This window comes from Corvus brachyrhynchos, unplaced genomic scaffold (assembly GCF_000691975.1).
Source record: "Corvus brachyrhynchos isolate BGI_N302 unplaced genomic scaffold, ASM69197v1 scaffold23, whole genome shotgun sequence".
Lineage (NCBI taxonomy): Eukaryota > Metazoa > Chordata > Aves > Passeriformes > Corvidae > Corvus > Corvus brachyrhynchos.
The window spans coordinates 8,183,795-8,206,627 of NW_008238983.1; the positions used below are offsets into that span (position 1 = coordinate 8,183,795).

Here is a 22,833-nt window from a genome sequence, read left to right on the forward strand (position 1 = left end):
AGAAAGGAGAAGCAAAAAATCCACAGGACTGGGGCTTATTATTATACATCACCTATCACATGATAAAACACAGAAACACTTGAAATTGTGTACTGTCAAACAATTCCACAAATGTGAGAGTTTCTGCATTGTAATTAACAATTTTTTAATATCTACTCTGAATTATAAATGTAGTATAATTCAGCCCTGAAAAAGGCAAGACATTTATGTTTGCATTACACAGAACATGTTTTACACCCATTTAAAAGAAAATTAGCTCTGAACCAAAGAAATTAATGTGATCACACAGCTGACAAAATTGAAAAGGGTAAACTTCCTCCAAATTACATCATCCCTTAGGAGAATTGTGAAAATGTAGTTATGAAATAACAACTCTGAGCCTGCACTTTAGACATTTCAGTAGGTTACTACACTCAGTTAAGACAACAATGCTCCTTTAGGACAGCAACTAAAATTCAGGTGCCAGAAAATTGTTTTAACTGACACAACATTTTTCCACGTTCTCTTTTCTTAGTTAGTTCCTCTTGAGCAAAGAATGCCATCATGGTAGAAGTTTCAGATTGCTAAATATTAACAATAACAGAGTAAGCCACAAACAGCAAAAGACAGTCAAATGCTGCTGCTATTAATTTATTCCAGTTCTGAGAATTGTAACTTCCATAAAGTCTTAAGAAGGTGATGTGAATGAGCACTGGATCCCACTGCCTGGGCATTCACTTAAGCAAGCAACCATGGCACAAAGACAGCAAATCACACACCTTGAGGGTACCACCTGCTGTAAACACCGGTTCTTTAGAAGTTACTCTGAGACTGTAAACAGAGCTCTGAGCCAGTGCTTTCCAAACTGACTCTGGCATGACTATATGTAGTCCTGCCACATCTTTAGGATGAAAGGATAAACACACCTAAGCCTGTTCTACTAAATCAACCAGCATTTAAAGTACATGTATTTTGTTCCTTCTGAGACGAGAGATGTGAGCACAAAATACACCAGAAGCGACCAACAACCAAGTCATGCCATGACAGATAAACTCTTTAAAAACAAACTCGCTACTCATATAAAAATTTTAAGATATGTGGTTAACAACTTGGTAATTTTCATCAATCACGTTTTTCTGTTTAATACTGCCTAAAGAATACTTCAATCTAGTCAACCAGTCCCCACCTGTCAAGCCAGAGACCAGGGTTCAATTCACCAACAGGGAGGTGATTCTTCCTTTGAGGGACATAGTTAGTAATGGTGCACTTGGCAGTGCTGGGTTAATGGGTGGGCTTGATGATCTTAAAGGTCTTTTCCAACCTAAATGATTCTAGCTTCAGCTTTTAGTTTTCAATTTAGTTTTGGGGGTTTTTTTAACCCTTTTTACTTAATATACTGTTTTTGTTAGTGAGCTATGCTTTCTTTCTCATTCTCTTTCAGGATCTTTTTCATCACTACAAATTCCCTAAATGTAACATTTTAGAATCCTCTCTCATTATTTATAAAGTGAAGAATAACAGCTTGGACTTAAGACGTTGAAGACCCCATATACCTCCACGCCCCTTAAGCTTTTCTGTAAAAAGCAACAAATGATTATTCAGCTTTACTACTCCCTCTTTCCATGTGGCTTCCCTAGCAGCTTTCCTTCCTTCAGCATATTTGCAGGTTCTTACATGCAGCTAGATTTCCCTGGACGCCGTGTTTAAAGAATCTCTGTATCCCCGATACTTCAAAGTTTATATTAAAAAATGAACATGCACCTGGTAAGGTTGTGACCACACCCAGCATGGTGTAACAAGCACAACTAGAGTTTTTCACGAGGAGAAATACTTTTTATGATTCCTTCCCGTTTCTTACATTGAATAAATGTATTTGGGGGCAAAAATCTTCATGATTTCTGATAGCCCCAAAGGCACTAAGGCGAGTTCAAGACTCCAGGAAATACTTCGAACATACCAAGTCCCTGTTAGCAATTCTAAATTTTAGCATAGGATCACAGGATAACTGAAGTTTTAAGTGGCCTCAAAAATCCATGTAGTCCAACTTTCTGCTCAAAAGGACGGGACAGTTATGAGATCAGACCAGCATACCTGGGGCTTTGTCCAGTCTGCTCTTGAAAACCTGGCATACTTTTAAGCTCTTCTTGTAACAGGAGCAATTTCTGCTGCACTGTAAATGGTTAACAAACAGTAGAAGTTGGCCACAGCTGGTTTACAACCACAGGGAAAAATGACAAGATTTTGGTAATCAAGGATAATTTGATTTCAAGTTTACCTAAGATGACCTTGACTATTTATGCCTGCATGTCAGTTATGCAAAATGTCTTCAGTTGCTATAGGGGTTAACCATTATATAGCCAACCTAGAAAATGCAGACTGCAAGTTTCTGAAAAGCATTATCAGTGTGTTTTCCTGGGATCATTAAATATTTTTATTAATTTATCACAGCAGCCTCTTTTATACCGTTTGCTCTAAGAATTCCATCACTTTTTAGCTTAACTTCCACGTTGGACAATAATGAATTTAGGTTCAATAGTTGTTCCGCATACAGGAAAATGTCTTGCTATTTGTAGTCAACTCAAAACTAGGAGGAAACACAAGCACGTCCTGAATTGTAATTATACCTATGGCAGTGAATATGCACTCAAAATAGAAGCGAAACATTGCATAATAGAGCCAACAACTTAAGAGATGCCAAGGGCATCTGTAAAAAAGCTTCTGATAGTTACGTTAAAAGTGATGCAACGTTTCTAGTTTAGCATGCATAATATTTTACTTTTTGCAGGAAAAGTGAAATGAAGTCAGCAGAACACATTCAGCAGCCTCCTCATGAAAGCAGAATTGGAGGAAGTCAGCGGAACCCTAAATCCTGCTGGTTCCACCTGCAGGCAGTGATGATGACAGATGATGTAATGTAATGTGAGGATGTCCCAAAAGGTACACAAGATCATCAGCTCTAGCCTGTTCCTTAAAAAAAAGAAGCAGCAAGCCAAATGTGGGTAACAAAGACACCCCCACAAAGTAATTCTCAACACTTCATCAATTTTTTAATGTTTGTTGCCCCTGAAGAGGGACAAGTTAAGGAAAGCAAACAACACTTCAGGAAGGTTTTCTTCAATTGCAAGATAGAAACGGCATTTGCAGGATATGATTTGAGTTTCTACTCTGTTCTAACCTTGGTTAGAAAAAGAAACTGCTGTCAAAGAAAGGCTAATTGCAAGCAAAGTAACAACTCTCTTGGGAAACCTAAAGCCATCAGAATTGCTGGTTTATATCCACCCTCTACCTCCCAAAGATCAGCTGTGCAAATACATCTGTTCTGAAGCAGATACTTTTTACGCACTGATTTCCTTTCCAACTACAATATAGAAGAGAAATATGTTTGGCAGTTGTCTGGGACCAAAAGTACATCCAAGCCAGTATTATAAAAATTTCTTTTTCTCAGCTGTAATACTGAGCTCCCAAGCAGAGCAAAATCCTTTCATTAGCTATGTACAAAAACTCCAGAGACAAATTAACCACATACTTATGCTCACAAATAGAGTCAGCATGGGAAATACTGATATATCTCACAAGTCTTCCTAGGCTGCATTATGATAAAAGAATAATGCAGGAGTTAAAGGCAGGTTTATGCAGAAATCAATCCTATGATGTTTCAGAGCACATGTGAACTTGACTTAGAGAGAACTTGTCTAGAAATTCAAATGGTGAGATTCACTGAACCTCCTTGTCTAGTTTAAGATTGCATAACGCCAAGGAAGCAATTCATACAGACTTTGCTATTTCTCAAGGCTCAGTTAGAATCTGGCTATTAACTCTGACTATCTGACACAGTTTGGCTATAAAGCTCAATGTAAAGATTATTACCTAATGGACCACAGTCAATTGCTGACATTTTATTTAAGTTTACTTATGCTCAGAGGATGTTTTTAACTGCAAACTCAACTAAAACCACAAGGTAGGAAAGTCAGCATAGAGAATTCTTGTTTTACTTTATACTGCAGCTACTTTATTTACCCGGACTAAGGCATGAGAACATGTTTGAAAAATCACACACATACAACCTAAATTCAAACCATCCTTGCCACTATTAGACTAGCAGTGCTTTTGGGAAAAATATTTGTGACTAAATGAAAATTTATGATTTATTACATTTTCAAAACAACTGGTAATTGTGAAGTTGAACTTCAGCTATTAAAATGCATGCATCTCTGTTCAAGCTCAAGTCTGCCTGATAAGTAAGTTGAACTGACACTGCAGGACAGCCTTTACAATTTTTTTCTTAATTAAAACATGTGGAGTGTCAAATTCAAGTGACTGCTCAGTTTTGCTTCTCATGGGCTCCTTGTAAGGCTTTCTATCAGCTGGCTATCTGGATGGGCAGCCTGTTATTTGGAAGTTTTATGAGGAGGTAATTGATTCATCAGGGAACAGAATTTTTATATTAAGGTTTGGTGTCTTGTACAACTCCAACATATTCCTCTATATCACTTTCTGCATGCAATCACGTTTGTCTGTGTAGCAGCAGCAGCAGATCCCTCTTGGTTTGGTACCCTGGAAACTACCGTCCCCACCTTCTGCCACCTGGCCCCAAGGCAGCCCAGCAGAGCACGTACCCCACCAGCTCATTGTCAGGAGTTACTTTCCCCTCTGGCCTGGGCTGTAACTCATTTCCTGCAGCTGCAAACGCTGTCAGGCAGTCTCACAGGCAGCGCTTTGGCTCGGAGCCACGGGTGGGGATCCTTTTTCCTTACACATGGCCTATGCTTCACTTGCTTGCAGTCTCAAAACAGCAAATCCCCCCCTTCTACAGCCTCCCTCTGCTTGCAAGCAAACAACTGCTGCCCAAGTCGTCCTTCTTTTCTTCCACTACAAAAAGGGAGTCCTTCTTCAATTATTAAAACTGATTCCCATTTTGCTCTATCAAATTCTCCTACTGCTACACAGAGCTTCCTCTTCCTAGATTGAACAGTATTTAAACTCAACATGAAAAGCTCAATTTCTCAAAGACAACTTTCAGAGCTCTCAATCACACATGAGACTTTTACCTTTACTCTCCCCTCCTTTCCTTGAAAACTGGTATTCAATTGTGTGAGAGCAAGCTTACTTAATGTAAAGACTCTGTTTTAGCCCATTCTGTGGCCTCAGCTATAAAATCTCTCTCTCTTCTGGGGAAATATCTCTAGGTCACCCATAACAATTTTTGTCTTCCTTAATTCCTGAACAGAAGGTCCCTACAGCAATTCAAGAAGAGCTCTGACACCTGCCCTACATCACTCCTTCCCATCTTGCAGGTGTAGAAAATGGCTTACTACACAGCTACTTGAACGGATTTGTTAACCTTTGTCTTGCAAAGCCATCTGATCTGCCTTATTATGTTAAGATTCTTTGAGAGAGACTACATTTGGAAAAAAAAGACTACAGAAATAACATTTCTCTGAGGATACTGCAGCCATGAACAGAGTAAAATCAAAAGCCAGTATTCAGTATGTGAGTGGTGCGTGGTTTGGCACCATGTTACTAAGACACCACCTACCTCTCAGCTTTGAACAAACCTATACAGATCCCTGGGTTATGCGATGGCATAACACAGGCAAACACTGTACCTTCAGGTAAACAAAAGACTTCTGGGGCCAAGTTTTGAAACAAACAGATAGTAACATGAATTGTCAATTAGACATGGTCGCCCCAAAATCTTGTAACTTAAAGGAGACATAAATGTAAGTCTCATGAGCAAAGGCTTGTTGAAGCCTTTGTAGCCCTCCAAATAGTAGCTCCTACAGAAGGGATATGATGGACTTCAGAAGTACTCACAAATTCAGAAAAGATAGTAAACTTGTGATCTAAACAGGCAAGACATTCACAAACAGTTTTAAATAGCTGCCAATTTTTCTGAGCTTGCATGTTCAATTTCATTATACTGAATCCTGTCCCCTGCCTTTTACCTGAAGCTCTGTGGCAATGTAAATGCCCTGCAAAGAAAAGAAAGAGAACTGCACATATAAAAAAGAATGTATCACAGAATGAAAAGAATCCCATGTTAAAAAAGAGAGAAGCACCAAATAAAACAACAGGAACAATCTTTCTCCCCCACACCCAAAAACATGTGTGAAATGACTGCAAAAAAAATGTTGCCTTATGCATTACTTGTGAAAAACATGTTCTTCCAGAGCTGGTGGTTTATTTTTTGTAGAGTGCACCAACTGCTATTCAGCCTCTTCACTACCCACTTGTTTCTCTTTTCCCCCTATTATAAAAGGGATTTAGATTTTTAAAAAATGTATTCATCTGTAAACTGCACATCAAATTGATTAAATGACCCAAATAACTTGCAAAAATAGATCTGATATCCAGCAGAGCAAGCAAGAGGTGAGGAACCCACAATCAACTCTCCCCATAAGTTACTATTGCCCTAGTGAATGTCTTTTCTGTGCAATGCTTTCCTCATACTCTTAACGAAGTGTTTATTATCTTAACTACCATGAAATTTTAGAGATTGAAGAGACTGTAAATGCATATTTTTTTAATCCATTCATACTGATTAGATGCTTTAGATAATACACATTCTTAGAGGAGAAGGAACACCTATCCTTGTAGGAAATTGATGAGGGTCATTTTTGGGGCTGTCTTTTAACATGAGAACAAAACAACATCACCTTTCATGGTTGACAGATAATGTGTGGACAGACGAGGAATGGCCAAGATCAACTGTTAGAACTAGGCTCCACTGAACATATTTTCTGCTTTAGTAATCTTGCATGTTTTCCTACTTTGGGTAATAATTTCAGATTATTTAAGGCATTAAGTATCACCCAACATTTCTGTACTCAATGATGAAATGTGATTTGACACAACGTAAGAACCAGCTGTCAATTACAAGAGGTTTGCCATTTCAAAACTTTGAAGCTCATTTCACCTCTGATATGCTGTGACTTTCCAACTTGTTTTGCTGGCAAGGGGTGCTACTGATAAACACTGTTGAAAAGATCAAAACTGTAGGGTCTGTAGATACTGAAAGGAGTGCAAAACTCTTCAGCAAGCCATCTACATCCAAGTAGCCAACCCCACCACTTCTGATGGTGATCACCTCCTCCTTTCCCGTGCAACACAAAAACCCTATCTTTCCCTCAGCCTCTCCCAACTCATGTCTTAGACTCATGTCTTAATGAATTCTCATGAACGGTACAGAATTACTCCAACTTGATGCTCACACTGTGAGCCTCACATAGGACGTGTATTTTCAGACCTCAAAATCCTAATTTGTTGAATCTCTCAAAAACTCTGGAAGTTTTACTGAATTACTGTCAAAAAAGGAAAAGAAAATCTGTATTATAAAGACTGAAGGTATAAGATTAAGTACTAGAAATCTAGGAAGTACATGAAAAATTATGCACCCAAGAACATGGACTGACTTAAAATTATGTAAGTCACTCACTTGTTCTTTGTTAAAGGATTTGTTTTGTTTTTTAGGAATTCATACCTCAATCAATACCCACAGTGAACAACTCTGAGAAGATCATGTAATTGTTTTTCCATTCTTCTGATTAGCATGTTCCCCGATGCTTTATTTAATCAAATGCAGCACTTGAGAACGAATAATTGGTTTGTGGGATTGTCTGAGGTACATTTCACTATGGGGGAAAAATAAAATCAAAGCACTCCACTGGTTTTGCTTAATTTTTATAATCCCTCAGTGAACTGAACACTATCAATCTCTTTCAAGCAATAGAAGGATGAGGTAGGGACCAAAGTGAAACATATCCAGTAGTTTCAAGTGTCTTGTCTACGCTTTTTTTTTCCTCCCCAGATTACTTAACATTATGTAACAGCTTGCATGTTCAAGACAGTTCACACTCACTTCAGTCACACAGCAAGGCAATCTTTACAAATTAAACATCCATCTCCTAAAGCCTGACACCCAGCAATGTGGGAATAAACAATTAGCAGCTGCTTCTTATCAGTTGGGATTAGGATGGCATACCACAACATCCCGCAGGAAGCCTGTGGCAGGGACAGAAGGCACTTCTGAGGCTGCATTCAACCCTGCAAATTATGCTCATTCTAGCAATGGCTTTCTCTTCTTCTTCAGTGTCCGTGATTAATATAATTAATTAATGCTCTTTACTTCAAAGCACCATGTTAAACAAAGTAAAGTATCTTTGAAGTGCTCTGCCCCACTTTCCCTAAACAAATGCTGAAGAAAAAAAGCATTACAGGTCACATCCACTGGTTTGATTAATAAAAGTACCTTCTCAAACACAAAACCAGCTCTGTCTGTCCCTCAGGATTCTGACAGGCTCAATGTATTTCATATAATATATAAATACATACATATATAGTCCAGTACAATCTGCCTCTCCTAATAAAATTCTCTGCATTCAAATGTGAAGTCCCTTAGCGCCAAAGGAAATTAGATTTATCAATACTGTGAGTGTTGTTAAAAAAAAATCCAGATTTCACCCCCTAGCCCAAGAATAAAAGTTTCAGCGTTACCCAACTACATTTTCCAATTTTATCATCAGAATATCTGCAAGCTTTCCCTATCCAATTTATTATATGACACAAAATGACAAAAGACTACTACAACTATACAGCTCAATCCTTCAAACTCCCCCCCAGCCCCTAATCACCCTGCATTCAGGAAGTTCCTGCTGTGCCTGACCCTAATGTAAGAAACACAGACTCACTCCTGTTTTAGTCAAGCATATTTATACAGTGTCTTAAAAAAACATGGGAAAAATTGTAATAGCTGGAATGGACTGAATAATTGAAAAAATTGTGGTTATATTTATGGAAAACTTTCTAAAACCAGAATTTTGTGTTTTGGAAGACAAATTTTTCCCAGCATCACTTGTCTGATAGTCTTGTTACCTGCAATAACAAACTCTTTGAAATGCACATGTGACAAAATGCCATCTGATGAACTATTTTTCTGGTTTTTTCCTCCTATATTTTTTTATAAGTTCACATTTCTTCCTGTTCACAGCCTGCAAACTCAAGTAGTTGCAAATGAAGCAAGCAAGCATTTTCTCTAATAAAAATCTACTCTTTGAGCCTGGGTAGTTTAGAGAGTCAAAAGATTACAGCACACTAAAACCCTAAAACCTTTCAAAAAATCATCAGATTTTTCTTGCACCCTTCAGGGGAATATTCTTTCATGCATCTGAAAAAAAACCAAAGTAAGATTTCAGAGATGCTTTGGGAAAAAGGGATGAGTGTGCCAATGCTACTCCAAAAAGTTCAGTTAAGTAAAATACAGACGTTCAAACGAACAATTCCTTTGCCAGGGCATAGGAATGAGTGTATTTACCTTTTCCATTGATGAACCTGATGTTGTCAACACTTCTTACTGCAGGGTTTCTCAGGAACCATGGATAATCCATGCTGGAGATTTTCTTCCCTCCCCACTTTCAGCACGTCTCAGGTACAGATTTTCCTATCACTGCAGCTTGATCTAATGTGATACATAACTCTTCACTAAGATATAATTTGCTTAAACCTCTTCCCTATCTTCAGCCACTTAATGCTGAGAACTGCCAACTGCTTATTCTTGGAATAGACAGCGTGGTTGCGGAAAACAAGGCAGCGCACGAACACCGAAGCTGCCATTTGCACAGTACTCTCCATTACCCAAAACTCACACTGCTGATGACTAGGCTTTGTGCCCATCATTCCTTACCTTTGTGGTTAAAAATGCCCTCCATCTCCATACTGCTGCGAGAGTGAGCGATGCAGAGGGACCCGCAGGGGACCAGGCCTTCCGCAGCTGGGGACCGGTCTGTGGTTCGGACCAGACACCAGTCGGGCTTGTCATGGGGCCTCTCCAGGACCTCCACTGTCTGCCCACGGCGGATTGTCAGCTCATTACTGTTGCAGGCAGTGAAGTCGTGGATTACCACCGTCAGCTCGCACCCACCAGACAACTGTGAGGGGACAAAACAAGGAGAAGCCAGATGAATGCTCGTTATCAAACCGTCACGCACCGTTACCTATTTAGGACTGCTGGCAGGATTCATATTTTGGATGAGATAGCAGGCTTCTGGGACTTTCCACATCAAGAAGAGATTGTTTCAAAATCAGGCAGTTCTGGCGTTTTAGAACAGATTTCTAACTCTGCTTGGCTCTACCTACTGTTCAAAGCACACTGGTTGTGACAGTGCTGGGCGGAGGATTTAAGCAGTTTTTCTTGCTAGACTGCTCCTTATCCCAAAAGCTGAAGTAGCAGTCGCTTCTGAATATATTTTATGTGTGATAATTAGCAAAAAAAAGGTCAGCTATTACTAAATAGAGTCACTCATGAGCTTTGTTATCTTGCAAATTCAAGACAGAAGGAGGGAGTTTTTTCAAATGAACTTATTGCCTTATTCCTACCCTACTCACAGTTTATACACAGAGGACACAAAATCATCCAGGACACACCATACACAATTATAAAAGTCAGCATAAAGTTCTTCACATAACATTCCCAAATACTTAACTATTTAATAGAAAATTCACACAGCTTACAACTTTCACATTTTTGTTGGTTCCCCAAATAAAACTGCACAAACTTGAATTAAAAGCATGCAAGCTTAGGGGTTTCCTCCCCCTCTTCAAAACACTTCATTTGAATAACTTTGCCTAAGCTTTAGTTTCCTCTCTTTGATTGTTTCATCTGCTTTGATGTGAAATGAAAATTACTATCAGAACTTTGCAAAGTTCCCAAGATTTTTCAGTGCCAAAGCATCCATTCAACTTAAGCAAGCAGTCCTGGAATTCCTTTTTCCTTACAGCAATGGCATTCCAGGCTACTTCAGTTTTTCATGTGTGAGTACTTCTATAGCTCTGGCTGCTTCGGTGCAACACTCATACCAAATCTCAGCTGGTATTCAGCTTCTGTGAATTCAGTAATTTTGAACCAAACTCCTTCAGCTCAGTGGGGCAATCCTGCAATGCCCTACACTGACAAAGGAATTTTGTGAGAGTTCCAGCTGCATCACGTCTAGAATCAAGTGCCACACCAGCACACTGCACAGCTCCTTCCATGTTGGTTTTGACTGTTTCATGGCTGCCAGCTACATCCCATGAGCTTCAGAAAAAGGAGATAAGAGACTGCATTGTTTCTTATTTATTAGTGTTCGTTACAAGCCTGGAACAGAAATGCTGGACAGAAACTTTTCTAGGAAAATGCTATTTGTTATCAAGCAAGTATTTCAGAGCAAATGACAAAACCAGCAAAATCCCAGTAAGAATCAAAGAACAATTCCAACCCTCTCTTCCTCAAGTCTGCAACAAATGACAGAACATAACTCCTAGCAGATGGGCTGCAGTAACTCCAGAGCTTTCCCATCGTATCTGCCTGCTAATCTCACTGGCTATCATTGCTTGTGTGTGCTCACAAAGGAGGAGAAGTTTTCTTGAGGGAATGCTGGGGCCAAGAAGGGCAGAAAACCCTCATACATCTAGTGTTTAAGGAAGATAAATCAAGTTGTACCCGTTTAGATCCAGGCTAAAAATTAATCACATTGCTTCCTTCTACCCTGTCTCTTCGGACAGCCCCAATAAGCAAATTACAGGGGAGGTACATCTTCAAAACATGTTACCTCCTCCCTCATTAAAGTATTTCCTGCTCCCTTACACTCTCTTTTTTAGTCCATGCAAAGCTATGCAAAGGGGAAAAAGTAAAGAGCTTTCCCTTGTTTTCTGGTATTGATTTATGTTACAGCCTTTGTCAGACCAACTCAGAAACAATTGAAACCATCTGTATGCCTGATGGGGGCTAACAAAAAAGCTGATGAAGTACGACTTCACAAGGTGTCCGGGGCAGACCAAATTTTTCTCAGGCGGTCCGTATCCCATCCAGTGCAAGCATAGTAACAAGCTGACACTTTCCAGATACTGCATCTAGTCCTTATGTTTCCTCCTAAATACCTACAGGAGTATATCTTTGGTGCTTTTTTTGCTTTCCTGACCCTTCACTTCCTACAAATAGAGATTAAAGTATATTTTGTGACTGGTGCAATGGCCACATGTTTTGGTAATACAGATGTTCTTTTTTTTCCTTCCCTAATAAAACACAAGGTACGATCTCAGATTTTATGTTCTCTAAGCATTTTATATAACATTAAGCTAAAGGAAAAAGCAAATGAAGGCTGTCAGTGGCCATGTCAGATACTATTAAAGTACAATAAATTCCTAGTCTATCAGTGTGGGAATCAGATACCCTAGCTGTTCAATATTCCACTGAAATCCAATACTCATTCACACTTCAGTACAGTGTGTAAGACTCTTCTTGCACAGAGTTGTTAGATCCACACCATCCTCAAACATGCACCTATGCTGTTACATGCAACTTAGTGCAGAACTTTTCCACTACTGCCTAAGACACCAAAAACAATGATTTCTGTACCCAGCACACACACATGGCACTTTGGAGAGCTGAGCAAAAAAAAGCATTTACCAATTTTCCCTTCCTTTGGATTAACTTCCCTTCTTTCTGCCTACTACAGTAGTGGTTAGGAAACACGTCTTTCCTCTGTTTCATTGCTTGATTTCTCTCCATAGCACACTTTCTGAGAGCAGTTTCATCTTTCACACTGATTAAATGCAGTTGGACAGCAGGGAGTGTCTGATTAAGCGTGTTGCTCAACAGCTGTTGTTGGACAGCTTTGGCAAGGCTCTCCAGGCTAGCTGGAGGGAAGAGCAAGAGGCACAGCAGAAATTGGGAGACTGATTTGCACTGAAGGGAAAAGAGTTACAAACCATCTAAATCCAAATTTAGGCTGAACAAAGGCTTTATATACTTTATCCAGCCATCTCAAGAAACCCTTTATGTAAACTGAATTAATCATGCATGATAAAAATAAATGATGCTATGTCTGAAACATGGAAACTGGAGAGACAGAGGAGAGATGAGAAACAAAAGCCAGACAGAAACAGAAATGCAGATTAAAAAAGGCACAAGGTTTAATTAAACAGCTTATCATGGGACACAGTGCCTTGCAGTTGCCGAAATTAATGTTAACCATCCATGTTCACCTCTCTAAGTCCTTTTAGTCACCGTTGCTTGTAGAGAGAAAGAAAAAAACAAGCGACACGAACACGCAAACACCACACTAACACACCATCTGCCACCACTGTCTGTGAACATCATGACTGACCAGATATTCAAGAGCCTTTACATCAGGCCATATAACACCTCTCAGGACTGCAAATGAAATTTAGTTTTCCATGGTAATTTTACATTAAGAAGAAAGGAAAGCAAAGAGAAGCTAACAAGATTTCTCAATTATTTCAAGCATGAAAATCATTAATCCCCTTTTAAAATGGAAACAAGTACACTGTGGGAGAAAAGAAATGGGACAGCACAAAAGTTCTGCCTCAAATAAATAGCATTTTGATTTGACCAAGTAGCTGTCCAGACTTGGTTTCTGACTCTGACTCATGGCACTGAGAGCCATGTCTGCTTTTTTACTAACACTTTTTTCTACTGATGGAAGCCTTTTCTCTTCCGGAGACTCAGCTGGCAGAATTAAATACTTGGTTGTCTGCTGCTGCTTCGGTCCTTTTTCTGTTTTTCAAAGAACTACAGACAAGCTTAAAGAAGCATGAAAATGAAATACAACTTCACATAGACAGTAATATAAAGTGTTACCAGCTAGGCACAAAAGACAATTTCTTAAAAATAAAATAGTGCTGTACTGACCACCCACAGCAGCTTGCATGATTTCTACTATTTAGGAGAGCAATCAATGACAGCTCTTCCAGCTCTTCTTCTAAAAGCCTCTCATCTTCTCAGATACCAAAATACTAGTTTGGATTATTTCACATTTCTACCAGATCACTGAATAGAAGCATGAAAAAATCCTATCAGACCTACATTGTTTCCTTCAGCCTCCCTATTTAATTTCCTATGCACTGCATCAAGTTCAAAAGACAATGTTAAAAATCAGATGAGGCTGATGAAAGGCCAAATGAATGGTCCAAGAATCTCTTTTATCCATTAGCCACCTAAAATGCTGGCTACTCGTCTACAGAACACGAATAGAAGGAATACTGTGAAGGGCAAAATATTTACTGAGAAGGGTACAATAAGAGCACTCATGCAGAAAACTGAGATGCTTTGATGGAGTAGAAATCTGTCTCTCAAAAACTCTGTATTTCACTCTGGATTCCATTATACCTTCCAATATTTCGGGATGGGTCAGTGCGACTGATGTATTTAGCATGTCTTGCCATATGAAGATACACCCCATGATAATAAAAAAAGGCTGGAAAGGGATCTTAAATCACTTAGTCCACTTCATTGCCTTCCTCTAGAGCATGATCAACCACATCTGTGTGAATCCTTAACATTTATCCAAACTGTCCTTGAAAAACTCCAGTTATGGAGATTCCCCAGCCTTCACAATTACTCTGCTCTAGGGTTTCACATTTTCATACTCATAAAAAGTATTATTGCAATCTTTTTTTAAAAATAAGTCCTTTGATCACATCCCATCCACTTAAAGTATAGGTAAAAGAACATTTAGTAACTCTTTGTGGTAGCTTTTTACACACTTGAAGACCTGAAGTCCTTCCTCCTGCCTTTTTTTTCCTTTAAACTTGTTAGTCCCAATTCTTTACCTTGCTCTGTAAGTTAGGTTTAGTAGACTTCTAACCAATCTTTCTTCTTTCCCTTGGAACTCTTCCAATGGACCACTGATTTTCTAAAATTCTGTACTCAAAACTGGATGCAGTATCTAATGAAAGCTTTACGAGTTCTGAGTAAAGAATGAGGACTTTGTGTCCTGCAGCTCAACATCCCATTTCTACCAATATATGTAAGCCAATATATTGCTGCTTCCCTTGCCCTCCCAGCTGTATCACACTGTTAAATAATAAACATCTTGTGAGCCTCTGTAGCTTCTCAATCATCCTCTCAAAAACTCTTCAAGGTTCTCGTTGTTTTCATTAGTATTTAACTATTTCCACCTATTCATATAAGCGCAAACGTGTTCCTAGTAAATTGCACAGTATTTTGCCTGTCAATTTTTCCCATTGCCAAGATTATTCTGAATTCTAATTCTGTCTTCCAACACTGTTTTCAGATGACATGAAGCTGGGAAGGATGTCAATGTCAGCTTTATAAACATATGGTCTATTGCATCATCCCAGTCATTACTGAAAAGCAGCATTGCAACAGTGGAGGCAACAATAAGAAGCTACAATTCTAGCCTAAAAAGCAAGGGTGGAGAAGAAAAAAGCTAATCATGAAGTTATTTGTTGTTATGGCAACTCCAATTATGTCAGAAAACAGGATGCAAGGAAAGAAGTTCATCTGGACAATATTCAACCACTTACTATCAAGGTTAAGGATTTTCAGCTCTTTCAAAGTGTTAACCTCTGAGGAGGTGAGAAAGAATATTGACATTTGGATAAAAGACTTCATTCTTGATATTCCCCCTGTATAACAGTTTAAAACTTCTAACCAAAACATTTATTTTAAAATAATGAACTGTCTGAACATATAATTGGCAGAAGTAAAAGAATGGTTTTACTTGGCTGTTGATTAATATGACATGTTTGATATTTGCTGTCTTTTCTTAACCTTGATTATGGATACATGTGAACAGAAAAAAAGTTCAGCAAGAGCTTAATAAATAATACAGCAGTAAACACTTCTACCAATTAATTAATACTATTTTAAATTACTTGATATTTTTAATGTTTCTTGATTTGGAATCCCATCTCAGTTAGGTACATGCTCCAGATTTGACCAAGGAGTTCCACTGCTTCCCCTGGCTAACCACATTAACAGCACTTAAAATCTGTACAACTGTTTCACTCCATTTCTGTAAGACATTCACACACACTTCAAGCTTCTAGGCTAAGAAAACAGAGTCGATTTTAAATCCCAAATGAATTGCAGCTAATGAATTTTCAACATCCAAAGTGAGAGATTACTTCAGACTCAGCAAGTGTTAAGACACCCTGCAGATTTCACTGGCCACCTTCCTGTTACTGTTCCTTAATAATTTTTATTTTGTATTTTTAAACAGATTAAAGAATTTCTCAATGTATTTAGCAAACTAAACCATATAATAGAAGCATTAAACAAAGCTACCCTGCTAATTCACACACTTTTTAGAAGAGTGCACAATGGTAAATTTCTTCCTTGAACATACACTACATAGTACAAGTAACTCCCCGGGAGTCTTCAGCTTACTTTTCTTGGCAAAGAAAAGTCTAACAAAAATTTTACACACAAATGTAAGAACTCAAAAATACATTAAAAACAACACTACAGTCACTAATCACACTTAAAATTTAATTTGTCAGGAAAATACAGAAAAGTGTTTTCCATTTCTCCTTTCTTCCATTCCTCCTCCTTTTAACTTATAACTCCTGTTGAACAGGTTGTTGGTAAGACTCCTCCTCACGTCAGACTGGAAGACAATCCTGAGGGCATTTTACTTGGCCACCTTTCTCAGTAATTCTCACATGACGCATGAAATGTGACTGTGAAGGGCATCGGGAGACAACCCGCGCTAGTCACCCTCGGGAACAGTGCATCTCAAACCACTGCAGAAGGGCGATGGCTCTGCAGGCAGGGATGGACTGCATCACCTCCAACCTGCACACACAGAGCCTGATGTCTCAGCCAACAAGCAGGGGAATCAGAGACAGCATGTCTTGCTTCTGAGTGTGGCAGGTTACCTAAACTCTGCTCTTAAGAACCGTCTGCTAGCATACAAAACTCAATTTTTGTAAATCCCTAAATAGTTAAGTAAGAATGCTAAGAATAAGACAGCAAAACAAAAGTCATCAAAAGAGATCTTCTTCCTCTAAGCACCTGTTTTTCTCACAAGTATCTTTAGAAGAAGCCACCACCAAAAGTACAGACCAACCTCAGAACAAATCCACAAGGTCAAAACATAGGCTGTTTTTGACAAATACAAGAGCAACCTAAGCACCTAATATTTCCCTCCTTCTGTCTGCTTCTCTACATGGAAAAAATCAAACTATAGAGTTTGAGTGACATGTGAAAATACAGGAAACTCACTGAGTTTAGGTGATGATGGGAATGATCAAAATATTATTCTGAGAACCTATTCACTTAGCTACCCTGAAGAATACTTGTTATTTATCTGTGTAGTTCGAATGGCTCATCAGAACAATTTTACCCAAGGAGGTAAAAGACCAGAAATCCCTAACCAAACTTTCAAGTAATTGGCTAGGCATCTTCAGTGTTTTAATTTATTCTTCTGTTTGATAAACTTTAATTATCCATCTCTACCTCCCTCCAAGGTCTTAACAGTTCTCACTTGCCAAAAATCTTGTTTCAATTCCAAGTAACACACACATTTCATAAACATTTTTATTCTTTTGACACTTACTTATCTTCCACCCAGGGGAAACTCTGGCTGTGTATCCTTATGGTATAACCCAGCCAGAATCTATAGGGAGAGATGGAGGAAAGGAAACACCAGCCCTAGTACAAAATGACAGTTTTGTGGGTTACCTCTGGATGATTCCATCAGCTTCCATGCAGAAAGCGAACACCTACTCTCTAACCCATAAACACTGGAGAGTACTTTTCCTTCACAACAGTAACTGTGTGTGGCAATCACCAGGCTCAAGCCAACATGAAAAGCAGATGGTATGCTTTCAGGAAGGCTGAGACTAACATCAAGAAAAATACTGTGCATCACTATCAAATTTTATGGAAATTAAAACTTTCATTTTAAACTGGGTCAAATCTGAGCAAACTGCAGAACAGAGGGGACCAAAATGGTTTCATACTGGAACGAACATAAACCTATTAGATTTAAACAATCATTCCAGCTCTCTCATGGTATCAAGGTATTTTCTCTACTGCAGACAGTTTAAGAGGTTGAGTATTTCCACACCTCTTCCCTGAAAGTACTAATCTTGGGTGCTAATTCATACTAAGGGATGAATCACGTGCTCTCAGCACAGAGCAACTCCTGGAAAACTTACCTTGTCGCTGTCTAGAGTGTTCTGGGAGGTTCGTGAGGCAATTGAAATAGTGTCAGGCTGGCTGCTGCCATCTCCCTGACTGTCCAGGTCCTCACCATCTCTGCAAAGAATTCAGTTTTCATTACAAGAATAGTACTGTGTTTGTAACATGTTAGTTAAAGAAGTTAGAAACTCCTAGTGTAGCAACAGACAAACTAACTGATGCAAGAATCAAATACTCAGTACTTAATACTCTGTTCTCTGCTGTAAGAGAAGGGATTCATTTGCTCAAGGTCTGTATAATGTACAATTAAGGCAACCAGTGAGCCAGAACTATGGCAAGAAACTTGCACAGTCACTTAGCCAAAGCTAGCAAGCAGGACACTTGGTCACACATTTCAAGCTTCATGAAAGGAAAACCAAGGACCTGAATAACACACACAGAATTGCAAAAATCTAAAATGTACAGCTATCCTGAACTGCAGTTCCAAGTCCCTTCTGTAATGGCTCATTTACACAAGTCAGGGACTGTTCAGAGCAGAAATCTGAACAAATTCAGCATTGCAGGAAACTGTAAATTAATGATAAGATAAAGCTGGACAAAACGACTCTTGCTTTTGTCCAATCCACTGAAAGTCATTCGAAATTCAACACTACAGAGGAAAGAGCACTGTTGTGTACATAGAGATCTCTGATTATTTGAAATACTACTTACCTTCTTCCTTTCTGTTTTGTTGTTGGTGCAGTTTTGGGAATGTGGATGGGCTCTTTCAATGCTCCTTTCAGATGAATAGTCCTTTCTTGTATCACTTCCCGGATGTGTTTGATCCAGTCCTGTTTATTCTCTATACTGGATGCCTTTGATATGCAAAAGAAACAAAACCCCCACAATGGACCACTATGGCTGAGAAGATCCACACATACAGTCAGCTAATAAACACAAAGAGGAAGGCATAAAGAATGACTTTGTGAAAAATTTTTGAACATCTGAACGCAGAAAAGGAAATTCTAGCTGGCTGTCTTCATCTTGAATCGCCAACACTACTTTACACTTCTCAACATCATTAATATTGTTCATTTGAAAAACATTTTAAGTTAAATTCAGAGTTTACTTTTGTAACTTGAAGAGTAAGGTCCTGTATGCATCTCATGTGAGACAGGGTGGACTGATTTACTTTAAGAATTCCAGTAATAACACCTTGAATACTAGTATTGTAAACTCACCCCATATTTAGGTCAATTCTAACTTGATATAATAATATACTATTAATGGCAAAAAAGTTAACTTTTACAGCAACACATATACTTCCACAACACATTTCATGTATTACTCTTCCCACTTTTTGGTACATATCTCGAGGCAGAAAGCTAATTTAGGGATTGCATTTTAATAACTGCTTGCAACACATCTGTTTTTTTAAATGCTCCAGAAATTACTTGATATCCACCTGCCCGACTTCTAATATGATTGTTTAGTCCAATTTAACCCTGCACCTGAAATGCTACTAAATATAAATATTATTGTAGATCTGAAGAAATTATCATATGTAATTTCCTACTTCTCTTAATTACTGTCTCCTGAAATAACCGGCTTCAAATATGTTATAAATATTTAATATATTATAAATATATAATAACCAGGAATTCTAAACAGATGAAGAAAATTGTAGGAACAGATGGACAGGTAGGAAAAAGAATTTTGTTTTCTTTTACAAACAAAAACATTTAGGAAGAGAATCTAAACATGACCTTTTTAAAACCTTTTATTTAGTTTTTCATGGAATTTACTTCTAATATTAATGAGCTAAGGAAGTGCTTGTTTCCAACCTTCAGAAACAAACAAACAAAGTCCACAAAATTGTAGAAGAGCTTGATGTATCATAGAAGTTTTCTAAATATTCTATGCACTAAGTAAAGCACAGAACAGAAACACCTTAAAGTGATCTTATGCAGAGAGCCCTTAATTAAAACCTCTTATTCTGCTCTATCCTGGGAGGATCATTTCAGGCTGCAAAGCACTGTCTGTGAAATTATGGGAACATTAAGACTGAAAGAAAATCTAGTATTTATTAATGTTACATTTAATTTCCTTGCATTCCTTGGCTGATAACAGAAAGCTAATGTAAGCTTTTCTTAGTCTGTAATTCACAAGGGAAAGATATAAATTTGAGTATTGACATGTAAATTGGAGAGGCTATTTTTAAGTGACATTACCGAGTGTTCACTATGAGTATATGTGAAACCACAAACAAGTTTAATAGTAAGTGTATTAACCTATAAATGGGAAGATAAACTTTGTTTCAGCTCAACACAGCTCCTCAAGATATGCCAAATCACCCATTAGCTGCTTATGGCATTACAAAAATGGATTTTCAGTTGAGAAAGAGTCCCAGGTTACATACCATAACGACAGGAAAAATTGATTTAGCCATTCTCCTACCAAGCCAAAGAGCACTAGTGACACCTGTAACTTGCCCAGACACAAAATTTATAGGCATTGCATGCACTTTTATCCAAAGGCAAGTAGCTTCAGAAAACCTTGTAGCACACAGAAAGACATAAAAATCTTTTGCAGTGTTTGTTTTCTGCATAAAAATACGGGTCACAAAAAACAGCATCGCCAACAAGCAGTGACAACTTGAGTGTGAAAGGTAACACTGACATCACCATTTCCTTGTGGCACCAGCTGCCCTGTCAGCTAATGGCTGAAGTCTTCAAGCTTATAGAAATCCATGCATCAACCCTCTCCCTACTATGATTAGTGAAAGCAGGTTTGTTTAATCAGTCAGTAGGCTACAAAGATTCCTCTCTGCTCTCAGGCCACATGAGTTAGATATATATATATGCCACCACCTCTGCACACAAAGAAAATTATCTGTCAGCAGCTGTCCCTGTCAAAGCAGGAAATCACTTGTTGCTTTCCCAACAAAGATCACCAACAACTAGAAGACTTGCTACAGACTAAAAGCACATCTGCTAAAATTACCTTGAGAACAATTTTGTTGTCTGAAGTTGGTGTCCTTCCAACCCATAGAGCAAACTTGCAGGGATCTCCTTCTACATGTTCTGTGACACCCAGTTCAGAAGTCTGGAATGAAGAAAAATTTGTTAGGCCCATATGGCATTTTTTCTCAGAAGCCACAAAGGCATGCTAGTATTCTAAGAAATTGAGCACTGCTATTTAAAGAGATTTTCAGAAGCTTAAGGCTAACTCATATACTAGAAAGAATCCTTTATTCTGGTGGCAGTGGTGAGGTCTCTTCAAAAAAGGAAGAACTGCAAGCTTAACAGTCTTTTCTATAAAGTGACAATAAACAGTAACACTTATAATCTGAATACCAAAATGCTTATTTTAGTTTTTGGACTTGACAGTAAAAGCTTTATAACTCTAAAGAAGATGCTTGGCAGAAAGTAAGTTTTGGCTTCTCTCCTTGTTCATTTCCATTGGAGAACACTCACTGTTTACTGATTTTTATGCTTTATCTCAGATAAGATATGCTTAAGAATTCTCTTGATATCTTCTAAAACTTTGGTCTCTTTTCTGTCAAATGAGCCTTTCCTAGTGTGTTTCCTTCCCTCTGAAACAGATGAAATAATTCAGAAATGCAGTTTCACTGGAGAATTTTGTGATACACGAACAATCAGTCTTTGGGAATGTTCTAATGTCAGACCTTAATAGCTAATTATCATCCAAAATGTTTTCACTTTCTGACTGGAGCAACATCTCACTCATGTGAATTGGCTTCCACTTTAAACAATTCATACAGGCTCTGCTCCAAAAAAAATTACAAACTAAGAAATACAGCTCAAACTAAAAGAACTCTCACTCCCCAACAGCTGCTAAGTAATCTCACATGATTAGAAGCTGAATTTTTCCTCTCATACACATCATCATTAGCCCATATACAGTTCAACACAAGAGATGCTGGATACCCAGTACCTGAGTAAAGGTATTTTTTTTCTTGTCTCACTTGGATGCCAACTTGGGTTTTTTTGGTTTTGGTGGGTGAAAGCTTTTTTGGGTTTTTTTCCTACTAAAATAACCCCAACCCAACACATCCACCCTTCCACACAACTGCCTGTGCCCAATAAGCAGTTGAGCAACATGGCTCTCTGCAAAGGACACTGGCAATGCTGCAAGTCTGCATGGGGCTCCAGGACAGGCTCACAGGACAGAGGTCATTGTGGGTTACTGGATGCATGGAAACCACACTGAGGTGAGGAAGCTCCCAAACACCAGTTACCGATGACTGGGAGAGTGTTCTGTCAAAGTAACACCTGCTTGCCTTGTTCCCACAGCCCTTCTTAGGCATTTGCTTTTGGACACAATCTCTTGCCAAAGAGTTCATTAACACATTCTGCCACCTACATATATCATGCCATTGAGTATCCTGTGTTGGGGAAATCCTGATGGTCATCAGGCCCGAAGCAAAGAGAAGGACCTCATTTTTGTAGAGCCACCTTCCAGAGCTAAGTCACAGGAGAGCATACAAAAAAGATCTTTAGCTGAAATCAACATGCGTGGTTTCAACACATGCCTTTTCTAAAGATCAAATTATAAGAGCTGCTATAGTAGTACACTGCACTACAGGATATTTTGCCAGACAGAATATGACAACAAAAAGAATCCTTGTGTTTTAAAAATCAGGTACAGTGAGAGTCTTCAAGATTTCCATCAGCTTCTCTACAACATAAGGCTATTACTGAATTCCTGCCAGAGGAACTGACATAACAAGTTTACAGGACTGATTTTTCAGTTCTATCCCCTCTCCCACATAATCCCTTGGCAGCTATTGATATTCTCCAGTATACCAGTATTTTTCTGTGGTTTGGGTTCTTGAGAGCACCAAAGAAGGGTGTGATCAACAAACTGCTGCAGCTGTGTTACCTGCTAGCTATTTTGTATCGGGAAGG

At 38.6% G+C, this 22,833-nt stretch overlaps 1 protein-coding gene across 1 annotated transcript in view; it reads right to left on the bottom strand.

Annotated features, from left to right (window-relative positions):
- TRIO (trio Rho guanine nucleotide exchange factor) overlaps positions 1-22,833 on the bottom strand; it is a 180,223-nt gene that overhangs the window by 59,757 nt on the left and 97,633 nt on the right. Inside the window, 4 exon segments of the mRNA XM_008637193.2 lie at positions 9,659-9,902; positions 17,941-18,040; positions 18,635-18,777; positions 20,906-21,007. Of these exon segments, the coding sequence (XP_008635415.1) occupies positions 9,659-9,902; positions 17,941-18,040; positions 18,635-18,777; positions 20,906-21,007 (589 nt within the window).